This window comes from Ambystoma mexicanum, chromosome 1p (genome assembly GCF_040938575.1).
Source record: "Ambystoma mexicanum isolate Mex_15411 chromosome 1p, UKY_AmexF1_1, whole genome shotgun sequence".
NCBI classification, from domain to species: domain Eukaryota; kingdom Metazoa; phylum Chordata; class Amphibia; order Caudata; family Ambystomatidae; genus Ambystoma; species Ambystoma mexicanum.
The window spans coordinates 1,083,358,859-1,083,371,675 of NC_090921.1; the positions used below are offsets into that span (position 1 = coordinate 1,083,358,859).

Sequence of the window (12,817 nt, forward strand, 5' to 3'; positions counted from 1 at the left end):
TACTATGCCCAGGGCATAGTAATGGGAGTCAGTAAAGAAATGTACCGAAGTCGCAGTTACGTGGTCGACAAGTTGGTGCATTTCCCTGCAACCCATCACATGCTGTGTGCATAGAGTAACTCCTCGAACAGGTTCCTGACCGCCCCATCTATTAGGGCAACATTTGACCTGCCCTAGTCTCCTTAAAACTTGTCTTTTTCCATGCCAATAGAATTTTCAAATTTTACTGCAGGCTTTTATAGGCTTTGATAACCTACGTAGTCGACAAAACCCTCAGATGTCCTGCTTGCCTTTGACTACATCATTTTACTTCTTAGGTTTCTTTTCTGCAGGCCAGAGGGCTGAACATGTTCTCCTACACACATTATCTAGACAGCCTGCTGTTAGTAAAGAAGCCCAAATACTGCAGGCTCACCTACCTGGTCTCAACTTGCAGAAGACAACAAAAAAAAGAAATCAAAACGGAGTAAGGAGAAGCGGTAAGAGCATGCAAAATATCCGGAAAGCTGATGAGAATGTGAGGGAAAGAAAAGAAAAACATGAACAAATAATGAGTGAGGAAAGTCACATTGAAGACACAATCGACAGTGGAAAAGTACAAAGTCATGGCGGCTTAGATGCAGGTGGGGCTGTGTTACTTTCAACAGTCACGGAATGGGGACTTCTTGGATGGGCCCCTGTGCTTGAGAGGGGTGGAGCATGGTGAATGGTTGTAGGATGCAGTAACCATCCATTGGAAAGCATCATCTCAACCTTAGATGGATGGGTAGGGTTCTTGGGAAGGCATAAAGGGTTGGGGGAAATATTCTTTTTCGATGCAGAAAATTGACCTTTTTTTGTAAATCTTGATTCCGTTTTTCACAGGTTGCAAGAACACAAAATAAACTGAAGACAGTACTACAAACGAAGCATTGAAATCTACAACAAGTAGATGAAGCAAAAACATGAAAAGAATGAAAAAAATCGAAATAAACTGAAATACCCATATGACAGTGGGCTGAGGGAGCCTACATGCTTCCCTTTGGCTTCCTCATTGCACTTGCTCCATGGATGCCAACAAGAGGGGCCTTTACTCACCGCTCAAAGAAATCAAGGCTTTGGCAACGTTTGTGAACTGAAGCGTAGGAAACAAGGAGGAGGATTGTTATCGATCAGTTCTTGATGAATCATCTGTCATTTCTCCACGATAGGCTTGGCAGCTTTGGGTGAAAGCAGGATATGGGCTCATGTACCGAATCCTCATGGCAGGCTGACGGAATGGTTGCCTGTGGAGACTCAACACTGACCGACAGTTTTCTTGATTCACACCTTACAGGATGGCACTCATCGTTATAAGGAGTCAATAACACATGATCTAAAATGCGCTCCCTCACTTATTGAAGGCGGGTGCAGATTGAGAATATATAGTACCGTTTTTGTAGTATAAATATTGTTGAAACCCTCATTTGCCATCCAAGGATTTTTAGCTGCGGGCAGCATTGTAAGAATGGACATGCAGACCTTTTCATACGTATTTATGGCCAAACCTACAAATAAGTCCTTCGTAAGATTAAGGATGCTGTGTGCTGCAAGTATACAGGATCCTCCAAAACCGAATTATGCTAGTCAAGGCTATGTCCAGTAACCCCCGCTATGTCATACAATTGCTCACTGAACTAACCTGTGAGCATCATTGTAACAAAGGAATTTTTGGTTGTAGTCTTGGAAGGTTCCTGGGATGGCTATTTCCTTTATTTTCATATGCCTTTTCATTGGTCTCCAATAGCAAGACGGGCATGACTCTGCTTGGTCTCTTCGCCACTGCTTGGAGGGTTTTCTACTGGATGAGTGCCATTTTGATTATTTTCTCAGTACCCCCAATACTTAGAAAATGTTCCCTTGCATTAGGAATAGACAAATCTGGGAGGTAAAAGTTAGTGGGCAATGTCTTCCAAAACACTCAATGATCGCGCCCCAGAAAAGCAAACAGTGGTATCAGGCTCACAAATTCAAGGCATGAGCCAATACACCTCTGTGGACCTGCGTTTACCTCATCTTCCCACAGATTCTCCCCCTGCCTTCACAGTGGGAGGTCAGCAGGGTGTATGTTGCGTAGAATATGGAGATAAGTTTTGCGCTGCAGCTGCACTGTACAGTTATTGCAGAAGCCCACGGGTTTTACCCCACATATTGCTGAGGATTGTATGTTGTTTAGGACCCCTCCAACCTGTATTATCCTCAAAGCATATCACGTACACCACACTGACAATACCCCAGCAGGTCTGCATATGGTCACAATTACAATGGTTTTAGACTGGTATTTTTCTGAGCTTTTGCTATGAACTGAAAAGGCAAAATGAGAGCTTTCCTCAGGCTCAGGCTGTGCCTTAGTTAAGCTGTGCCGGGTGGTGGTGAGAGAGGGTTGTGTGGTCTGCTTGCAGCACCATGTGCCTGCATGCTCTATGGTACAGGGTGCGCCAACACTACCGCAGCCAATCCCCGAGCCGGTCATGCCCATGCGTCCCTGTAACGAGGGCCACCCAGCGGGAGCATCACCTCCCTAGCCAGCCTAGTGGCTCTTGCTCCCCAGCCTCCCAGCACAGAAAATCCTATGGCAGCCGTGGGAGAATTGATCAGACGTCATACGATTTGTTGGTTTCTTGGGACTGTTTAGCCAAGAAGTTCCCTGCAAAAGGAGAGAGGACCCCGTTGCACGTGATAGTCCCAAGTCCTGGGCCAACCCCCATTTACAAAACCACGCCTTCCTTTATTACAAGGAAGGACATGGACGGCAACTGCTTCAGTGTCTCCAGCCACAGCAGTTTTGATAACGTGGGCAGACATGGCACCTTTACCCTGGAGTTTAGAGCCTTTCCACCCCACCGCACAAACGTTTCTAAAAAACATCTTAGTTAAGAAACGTGTGGGATGAAACGTGAGCCTTTGCTCCAATTGTGGACTGTTAAATAAAAATAAAAAAGCAGGAATTGCACTTATCTTCATTGGGTGCATTTCAAGTTCTCCTCAACAGCATAATGCAATTCAAGATTGCACATTACACCTCTGTTTCAGCGGCTGCTGATGTGAAAAGCCCAACCCTGCACCTTTCCTTTGCTGCTGTTAACTCCTATTTAAAACTCTCAGGGGCATTCAACGTCTACACTCAACTAAGGCATAAAGTTGCCCATCCTACTTTATCTTCATGCGGCTGTTTCTATGTTTTCACTACGGGTTGACTCGGGCTCAGTCCACAGTCCAGTTCAGGAGTAACTCCACTCTTACTGAAGTCCCCAGACTCAGAACACCCACTACTACCAAACTCTACTTATGCAGAGCTAAGCCAGGCCGGGCCTTGTTTAGAGCGCTTCATTGCCAACATCTATTGAGAACAGTTGTCCAGGTCCTTAGTTTGGGAAAGATGTCACCACCCTGGGTCTTCTCGTCCCGAGTTCCCCTGCAGAGGACACGTCAGCCTCGAGATGGGGTCTGATCAGAGGCCAAAGCCATGCATAGCATTGGCAATGCATGTATGAGAAGAGCGTGTGTTCCCGAGTACCGGGACGGTACACAGGAAAAACAACTCTGCAAACCTGAAGAATACTGAAAATTAAGAGGTAAAGATCACCTTTACTGACAAAAAGCGGAGGAAAAAATAAAGAAAGCTAAATATCCCAACTGTAATATTACATCAAAACAAAATGAACTCCTGTCTAGGATCAGTATGGCCTAGAGAAGGTGAGGAGGGTAGATGAGGGCTGGAGGGTGTCACCTCCCCCTTTTGTGAGTGTTTAGTTTCAAGGCTCGAAATGGATCATTGTAAATAATTAGGCGATTGGTTTAGCCAGGGTGGTATTGGGAGGTTTCCCTGGTATTACTAAATGCAAAGAAAATCTAACTATTTTTAAAACCAATACACGCATCTGCACATAATTTGCTTTTCTTAAAAAAGGCTAGATAGATTTAGTTATTTTTACTTAATTTAAAATGTCTTGATTTTAACTGTTGACATTACTTGTTACCTCTTCATTTGTATTGCTTCATTTTCAGTCTTGGTTATTATTCCAAGATACAAAACATAGAACCCCCGGGACAGGAGCCACTCACACAAGCTGCAAACCAAGACTCCTTTCACTGTGGTTATGTGAGAGGAGACTAGGCCATTTCAGCGAAAAAGCCGCACAAGCCACAGCACCACCCCCCACTTCAGAGCCACTGAGCAATATGCATTATGGGTATGCAAATTAGTTCGACAGTGAGCCTTTAACCTACACCTTTAGGTCAGCACTATTATATACATAGCTTTTCAACCCAAGACAGACAGCTCTCAATAAGGCAGACAAATGGGTACAGCAACCTTCACCAGACACACCGCCTCACTGTTGTATGAAATCCAAAGAAAATCCGTGCCGTTCACTGCAGCCCTATTGTCAGTGTTCCTGTTAATGCACCCATTTCCAGCCCCTTGTCATCTCTGCCCCACTCTGGTCAGCATTAAGGCCGTTTTTGTACAGCTCTCTGGTGGCAGCTTTACAACCACTAACCCTCAGGGGGTGGGGCTAACGTACCTCAAGACAGGGACATCAAACCTGTCAGAAGTAGGCAACATTGACAGAGCGACAAGGCTCACCTCTCTGGTACGGGGCACCAAGTTGACACAAAGGTAAAAGGAGTCCACACATTTATCTCTGGAAAATACACCACACTAATATACGCCTTTATGGGCACATATAATACATATATATTGATGGAAGGGGGGGGGGGAGGAAGGAACACTACCATTGATTGGTTTGCAGGGCCCTGAGGCATCCTCGGGGCCCTGACCTCCCACATCATATCATCCCAGCTGCTGTATATCCTCAGCACTTGCTTCGACTCACTCTCCACCCCTGGAGGCTCGCACTTACCTTTCATTGCACTTCACCTGCTGCTCTCCCACGAGCACCACAGCACCTATCCCATTCCCTCTTCCTTCGGCACTTGCACGTTCTAAACACTCACAAGGCTTAGTAGGTTCATCTTCCCCTCCACATTGTTTTTTTCTTAGTCATTTTTATGTATTGTAATTTTAATGCTCCATCATCCCCTGTCCCCTCCCTGTTGCCCTGTGGGCGCTTTGAAACAGTATTTGCTTCCTGTATAAGCGCCCAACAAGCGAACAATAAATATGAAACAGTTCAAAGCCCCTAGGGCCTGCACAACAGATCATATACTGTCCTATAGACATAACCCACTCATGCTATATATTGTAGGCCCTATACCTGGTGGTAAGCACACAACACATTTCAACAAGTGGGGGAAGTAAAGGGGCCAGGTATTTTACTAAAATAGTCATAAAGACCCCTAAAGCCAACACTGGTACTCCACATTAATTCTGGCCTCTAGGGCATAGTATCTGAATAATGCACATTTTATAATGGATAATTGTGGTGGAGGGTGGACAAAGTTCCTACATAGCCAAACTCCTCCAAAAAATCAGGATACATTTTGGAAACAGCAGTGCAATACACTTCAGGGGAAAATAGTTCTACAGTCATCAGAATTAACTACAGTCTAGAAATACACTCAGTAAGAAGTTGAGCACATGAATGGTAAATAGTACAAATCTAGTTACTGTCCTAGAACTCCCAGAACCCCTTGTGCGTACATGGAAAATGTGCGCGGACAGGTCAGTATCGACAAAGTAACTTTAGGCAAGTTTCAGGGTAAAGTAGCATGTTCCATAAGTGGCAGTGAAACAAAGTCAGTAGGCCATACGCTTGTTTAGGGAAAATGAAAGCAAGCCTCTGTTTTAATCAAAGAGTGTAGATTCTATGGAAAACCACCCCAAATGAAGGGATCCAGCAACCCTGTGAACAATCACAAGCCCTAGAAGAAGAAGCGGGAAAGTAGGAAGATCCCAATGTTAATCAGTGGGGAATGCAGTCGAGACGCTCTTTCAAACTATCTCAACTTCTGATCAAAGGTACACCGAGTGCGAGTATCTTGAATAATCACCCACTCCAAGACGCTGATGTAGGTTCTCACAGCAGCAGTTTCAACCAAAATGACACAAGGCAAAACCACAGTAACATGCTTTTTCAGAGGTGCGGTTTACCGGGAACCGGTGCCAAGAGACTTGAACCTTCAACCAGCGACGGCCCAGACCGAGAAAAGGAAAAAAAATGGCAAAACAACCGACCACAAAACAGACCCTCAAGCCAGCAGTAATAACACCGGTGAGGAAACCTCAGGGAATACAAAGGAACCCGGAAAGATGAGTTCTGGCCGCTAAGTGGACAAAAGAATCGTGGCACAACCACAAAAGACAGTTAGCCAGAGAAGAGAGCAAATGATGTGGGATAGTGGTTTCCACCTGCCTTTCCAGGCGACAGTAGCGACTCGCAGCCAGCCAAGAGAACGTAGCGGGAAACGGTAGGTAGGAGCAGTGAAACAGCCTGGGGTTGGTTCCAGCAAGCAAGGCTTGGCCCATTACCAAAGTTGAGTCAAGAGGATGATGCAGGAAGTCCCGCGTAGACTTCGACTAGCAGAAAAAGCCCAGTGGGATGTGCCCAAGGTACTATATCCATCCAGTATTGCCAGATACGGGTTTAAAAATGTACACAATGGTAGGAAACAGCAGGAAAATCCTTCAGCAGTACAGCCGCCCTGCTTCTTCCAAGTTCCAGCAACAAGTAAGAGCAGTGGCAGGGGAACTATTAAATACCACTGCCCTAAAGAGCTGGCTAAAGCCAGCCCATCAATAACTAAGGGGAGTTAGGGATGAAGGAGTCAGGTAGCCAACCATTCTGGCTGGCCAACTAGATGACCGCTCATCCTAGTCTGCCCCCACAGTAAGTGAGAGCTCAGAGGCTGTGCCTGGTCCAAAGCAAATGCAACCAATATGGAGGCTGCTATGTGGGCTCACAAGAGCCCACAAGATCAGAACTGCCATTTTAGGCCTACCTCATGGCTGCCCTGAACTAAGGAAGCCCTGAAGTGCAAAATGGCAGAGAGGAGGACTTAAAACCAATGTAGGGTAATGTAATCACACTAGGGGAAAAAAGGGGTGCCTGGTGGGAACCCCTGGGGATGGGTGCCTTATGACTCGCCCAATACCATATACCCTAAATAAGGCAGAAAGGGCTGCATTGAAGGAGGCTTCAGGAGAAGTATCTCTGGCCATCAAAAATAGGTCTGTAATCCAAAGAAATAGTGGGAAAAAGCAAAAAGTTGAGGGGCCATAGAAAGTGGCACTGTAATCCCACAAAATAGGAATTCTGCCTTAACACACGCCCTCCCCAGATCGTAACCACAGATCCCTCGCCTGGTAAGACCCTTGGTTGTTGGTCAGTTTAATTCCTCAATAAGGGCAGAATAACCTTTGGGATTCTCCAATTATCTTGGTTGTGGTCCAGTCTTTGCATACTGTAGACCCTACAACTACCCTTAGTAATCTTCTTACTCTTAGGAGAGGGGCTTTGTTCCAAAAGACCCTCAGAGGACCTTTAATCACCCCAGCCTACAACAGGCTTTTCTGAATCTGTATATAAGGTTTTAATGGCCAAGGACTTCCTGTCCATGTGTCCTCCGCCTTCTTGATATAACCATCTACATCTCCTGTAATAACAGGTGCAATAAAATGCTTACCCACTAAAGGCTTAGGTGGTAGAACTAGTTCTTTTGGCCTTGGGCAACTTTTCAGACTCAGGGGAGACCTTTGCAAGTTGACCCTTGGTAGAAGTGAAATGTATCATCATAACTCCTGGGATGGTGCCTTGAAAGATATTTCTCTCTTCCACGTCAATGCCAAGCAAAACTTTGCCAAAGACATTTTCTAGGTCACAAACTAGAATCCATGTCTCAATATCTATTTGAAGGGAAATGTTAACAGTAGAGAAAGTGTTAATCTTCTATAGGAATTCTGTCTTAAAAGACAGGTATAGACATCGGCCGAGGTTTGAACCACAAGTTGGCAGCATTTTTGCTGCTCACCCTGAGGCGCTTCCATGTGCTTTGAGGTATGTCCCCAAATACATTGCATGTGCCAATGAGTCTTCCCTTGACAGAGGATGGGGTCGCCGCATAAGAGCACTGGTTAACTGGTTGCAACCTTTCCCCGACCATCTTGGAAATAGAAAACGTTCAATGAACTGCCCTTCCAAAATCTTCTATGGTCTTTTTGAGCACATTGATATTGAGCCGAGCCAAATCATGCTACTCTTGCTTCAACTATAAAACTTCAAGCTCTCTTGTGCCTCTGCCATTTCTGTAGGCAGCCACCCCAACATTTTATAAAAATATCTTGTGGCCACAACAAAGACTCCCCCACCACCCCAGTACCACACCCATGAACAGGGTACAACAGAACCTGCAAAGGTGCGCAACAGATAAAAAAAAAAAAAGAGCTCAAGATGGAAATCGTGAAAGCGAGTGAGCAAAAAAGGTTGTGAGAATGCAACAGCCAGCGAGAGCGTGAGAGACAGCAAGTGAGAGCACACGAGACAGCGAGTGCAAGAGACGGCGAAAGAGCACAAGAGAGAAAGATGCAATGGTGGTCAACAGCTACTATGAATACGGCAGGTGGGCATGGTTGGACAACATACAATATCCAATGCTAGAAAGGGGTCGCTATGCACCCTAAACAATCAACAGGAACCCTCCCCCGTAGCCACATCACCATTACCCCAAAAACTCCTTGGCACTATAAACTCTTTCCCATATAGTGTAGGCTGAATGCACAGTGTCTGGTTATGACAGTTTGCTTGATACAGAACGTCTGCCCCTGAAGCTATTTCACAACCACTGCACTAGTTCCTCCGCATCGTCTGCTTGGTATAGCATGCTCCTCTACATCCACACACAGATTTTCCAACACATCCAGTGAGCGGCCATGCCTCCATGGAAATCCCCAATACCACCTATGCCCAAAACGAGGGGGCATTTGCAAGTAAGACCCCACGGGAGGAGATTGATCCTCTTGTGGTTTCTGGCTCTAGAATGGCTAGTGTGAGACAGGCATGGTATCAAGAGAGACACAGACTCCAAGATAAGTTTCCAAAACCTTTATTGAATAATGTTCCAGAGTTGGTATAATTCCTGACTGGCTTTATCTCTAAAAGGATTGTTCCCTCAACTGATGTTTCTAAGGGCCGTCAATGTCTCAAAATCTGACCGTCTAAACCTATGCTTGCCCTCACTCTTGGACAAAAAGAGATAGGAAGTCTTCTTAAAAGGAAGAATAGTGGCTCAAAAAGAAATATAAACCCCCAAGACTGGCTTTAGGTATTCTTACGACCAGGCGTGGCTCTGCCAAGATCAAAGGAATTACTTCAATCCACATAAATTGTTCTTAACACTTTCTTCATAAGGTTCTTGCAACAGTTCAGGGTAGTTCACGAGGTTTCTAAGGTCCTGGGGTTTCCATTTCCCAAGTTTCAATTGTTCCAAGTTTCAAACAAAACAAAATTTAACAGTTTCTCTTGGGCTTCTCAGGATTCCCTTCCCCAAGTTCAGGCCTCTGTTTCAAAATAAGTATTCAGCTTTGTTGGGCCTCTCAGGGTTCCCTTCCCCAAGTCTAGGCCCCTCTGAAGCAACACAAGCTCAGTATGTCAGGATGCGCATTTCTTTATTCACAGTTCTTTCAGGGGCAGCATCAGAAACGCCGGGCTCTTTGCTCCTCCTTAGCGCTACCACTCTGATGAATAAACCTTCTCCATTTCTTCTACTTTCACAATTCTCATAGCTTTGCTTCATTGGGCTCTCCTACACCCCTTTTCACACTTTGCACGTCTTTCATACTTTCTTCTGGGTTTCTTGTGCACACTTTAATGCGTTTCTTGCTCCTTTTCCCTTTACTGAGCCTCTTGCACACACTCTCCACCACTCTAGCCCCTTTCACTTTTAAACTTCATTTCTCCTTTTAACTCTGCACATCTAGTGCATTAAACCTTGGTTTCCATTTGATCTTTTCTTTCGTAACGCTGGCAATAACCTTTCCTTTATACTTTTTCCTCTCAACGCCGCTTGCAACAAGGTTTCAATTCAGCTCTATAAGCCTGCACGCTACCGAGTTTCTCTTCCTTTTCCCATGTAATTCACTGGTAATTGCAGCACTGGCAAGTGGCCTTCCTCTAGTTGCTTTGGTCGAGGTCAGGGTCTCACCAGCTGCCCCTGTGACAACCTTGTACCAGCACAAGTCCCAAGTGAACAAGCAATTCCTTGAACACGGCCATCAGCCTGCCATCGAGTACCTCACTCTGGTTCCTTGGAGACATGGCTCGCTGACCATGCAGCAACCACTCTGGCATACCGGCTCATTGTCTCGGCACTCCGTTCTTCTACAGGTTCTCCTGGTCTTTCTCACCGCTTCATTCTGCTGCTCAGTACTGCATCTCCAGCTCGCTCTCCTCTGTTTAGAACTGCACCTTCTATACTGGTGTAAAGCGTCAAGTGGAGTCAGGTGTGAAAAGTCAGAATAAATTGCCTAACTCTGCCTGACTATTAATGGGACAGCCTAGTGGTAGGTTGTAGTAGGCCCTGTCCTACCTCCTGTATCCTCTCAACCTTTTTGAAAATGGGGAGTGGGAGATGGAATGCGATTGTAGATTGGATTTATGTATTGAAACATTGGTAGGTGACTGACAGGAGGTATAGAAAAACCTTCTAGCCTTGGTTTTATTTAAAGGGATAGTTTTCCCTCTTAGTAGGTCACTCTGTACCCTGACATACTGACATACAAGCATGGGTCTCGATAGTATTCTCTGTGGCCTAGAGTAGTGGAAGATGAAGGGATACGTCCATTAAGCCCATGTCCGTCTTATTTGATCTTTCTCCTCACCTAGCTTCCTGAAATAAAATACTTTTGTGTCCTCCCTTAGTTCGGGGTTAATGAGGCCTGGATCAGGGATGATGGAATGGGATAGGAAATATTCTGTGAAAGCGTAGGAAGAGGATTTTGATGGAAAATGGGGAAAGAGGAAACACCATGCGTCACCCCTGGGTATTATCCTCCCAATCCTCAGTGACCGTTCACTCAGGTGATCCTCCCTCGCTTGTTCACCCACAGGGTCGGAATCCAAAAGCGATGGCCCTTCCCTGGCCACCTGAATGGAGAATCCCAGAGGAATAGGTGGGAAAACACTGTCAGGTTTCTCACACTAGTTACTTTGAGCTGGCACTCTGTAGAAAGCCATTTCTGCAGGAACACACATGTGCCATTTGATTTTGCTAAAAAGAAAAATAATCTCCAGTGCTCCCTGAGGACAAACTGCTTGAGGTTGTTAACTTAACATGGACAGAACAGCAGAGATGTTCCAACATTTCCCCTCAATTATCTGCCAATGAAAAGGCAGTTGCAAAAGTGAGATTTGGCAGAGACACAAACATACATACAGAGAGAGTGATGCGAATGCCAAATTACCTGGTGGAAATGTCGTCGTCCTCTCCTCCCCAACCCCAGTATTCATTAGGGAAGCCATTTATCTTCATGTACATATCCGGCGTGAGAGCCGACACGCCGCCAAAGTACTGGGAATAAGGAAGGCTGCAAAGAACAAAAGGTGATCAGTGTCAGAGGAAAAGTGGGGCAGAGGGAACATTTCAGGATGCAGCAATTGAGAAGACTGGAGAGACTCATTTAATTGGGGGGCCAGATCTGTGCCATCTTATTTTCCAGAGCATCTTCTTCATTCGTCATTCACTGACGTCTAGCCATGCCCCAGGATCAGCACCCTCTACTGCACTCCAACTGGTGCTCCTGTACTATCGCTGGATGGCAAACTATGCTCATTGGTACCAAAGAACATCATGTACTTCCCCTGGGGTTTTCCAACTCCAGAGGCACCAAATGACACTGTTAGTTTGTCAGGGGATGTAAAAATATGCACAAGCCGCTTTGCCAACTTTGCATTTTCATTTGGCCTTTCCCCCTGCCCCCCCCCCCCCAATCATGAACTATTTATTAATTTAGCTACTCGAAATCCCGCTTCAAAACAGTTCCTTGGGTAAAAGCATGTTCAGAAATATTAAATGAGATTTCCCTACAGCCATCATCTCAAGAGGAAGCCCAAATACGTTGTGGCACTGCGCACCCCCTGTCGGGTAAGGTAGTCAAGTGTTTGTATAATCTCAGGGCTGAGGCGTGTTGGAGTAAAGCCAGAAGAGAGAATGAAATGACTCACAGTCATCGGGCAAACTGCCAATAGCTGAATCCATCTATTCCCACGGCAGCCCAACACCCTCTTTGTAGAAACAGTGGCATGCTGGGAAATTGCACAATTTCCAGTTGATGGTTGCAAAGACAGACGTAGCAGTCTACACATGCTAAAGGTTCTATGGAACCAACAAGGGCATGGGACGTGCTTGTGGCACATTTGAGAAGAGCATGATCATCATCACCTGTAGCCAAACTTGTTCATGGCGATGGAGGCGTGCTTGGGGCTCCCGGGGTCACAGATGTAGAGGTTGTGATCATTCTCGGGGATCAGGTCCACGTCGTGCAGAAAGAGGCAGTCCCAATCTTCATCTTTCATGGCCTCCCTCACACCCACGTTCAGGAGTTTCGCTCGGTTGAAGGTGGAGTTTCCTGCCTGGAAAGACATCCCAAAAAGAAAGGTGGAACCACTGATGAGCATACAAAGATGAAGACGCCTGGGCCAAATACTCCCAGCACCCCATCAATGTTACAGAGCGTAGACATGCAGTCCCCAATGATGGACGCATCCGCCACACTAATTGGTATGAATCAGAGGTCTATGCATTCGAACAACATCTGAAAAAATGCCATTTCAATGTTGTGGCGAGTGAATAAAGTTAGACAAACATCTACACTAAGGTACAGTGGACGGGCGGGAGGGGGGCA

General features: G+C 45.8%; 1 protein-coding gene across 2 annotated transcripts in view; it reads right to left on the reverse strand.

Annotated features, from left to right (window-relative positions):
• Positions 1–12,817, reverse strand: part of B4GALT3 (beta-1,4-galactosyltransferase 3) — a 568,837-nt gene that overhangs the window by 27,128 nt on the left and 528,892 nt on the right. Inside the window, exons 4-6 of one of the 2 annotated variants that reach the window (XM_069604654.1) lie at positions 12,355–12,545; positions 11,378–11,500; positions 420–506 (exon numbers count right to left, since the gene is read on the reverse strand). In XM_069604654.1, the coding sequence (XP_069460755.1) occupies positions 420–506; positions 11,378–11,500; positions 12,355–12,545 (401 nt within the window). The remainder of the gene's footprint in view (positions 1–419; positions 507–11,377; positions 11,501–12,354; positions 12,546–12,817) is intronic. The other variant, XM_069604658.1, reaches the window with a different exon arrangement.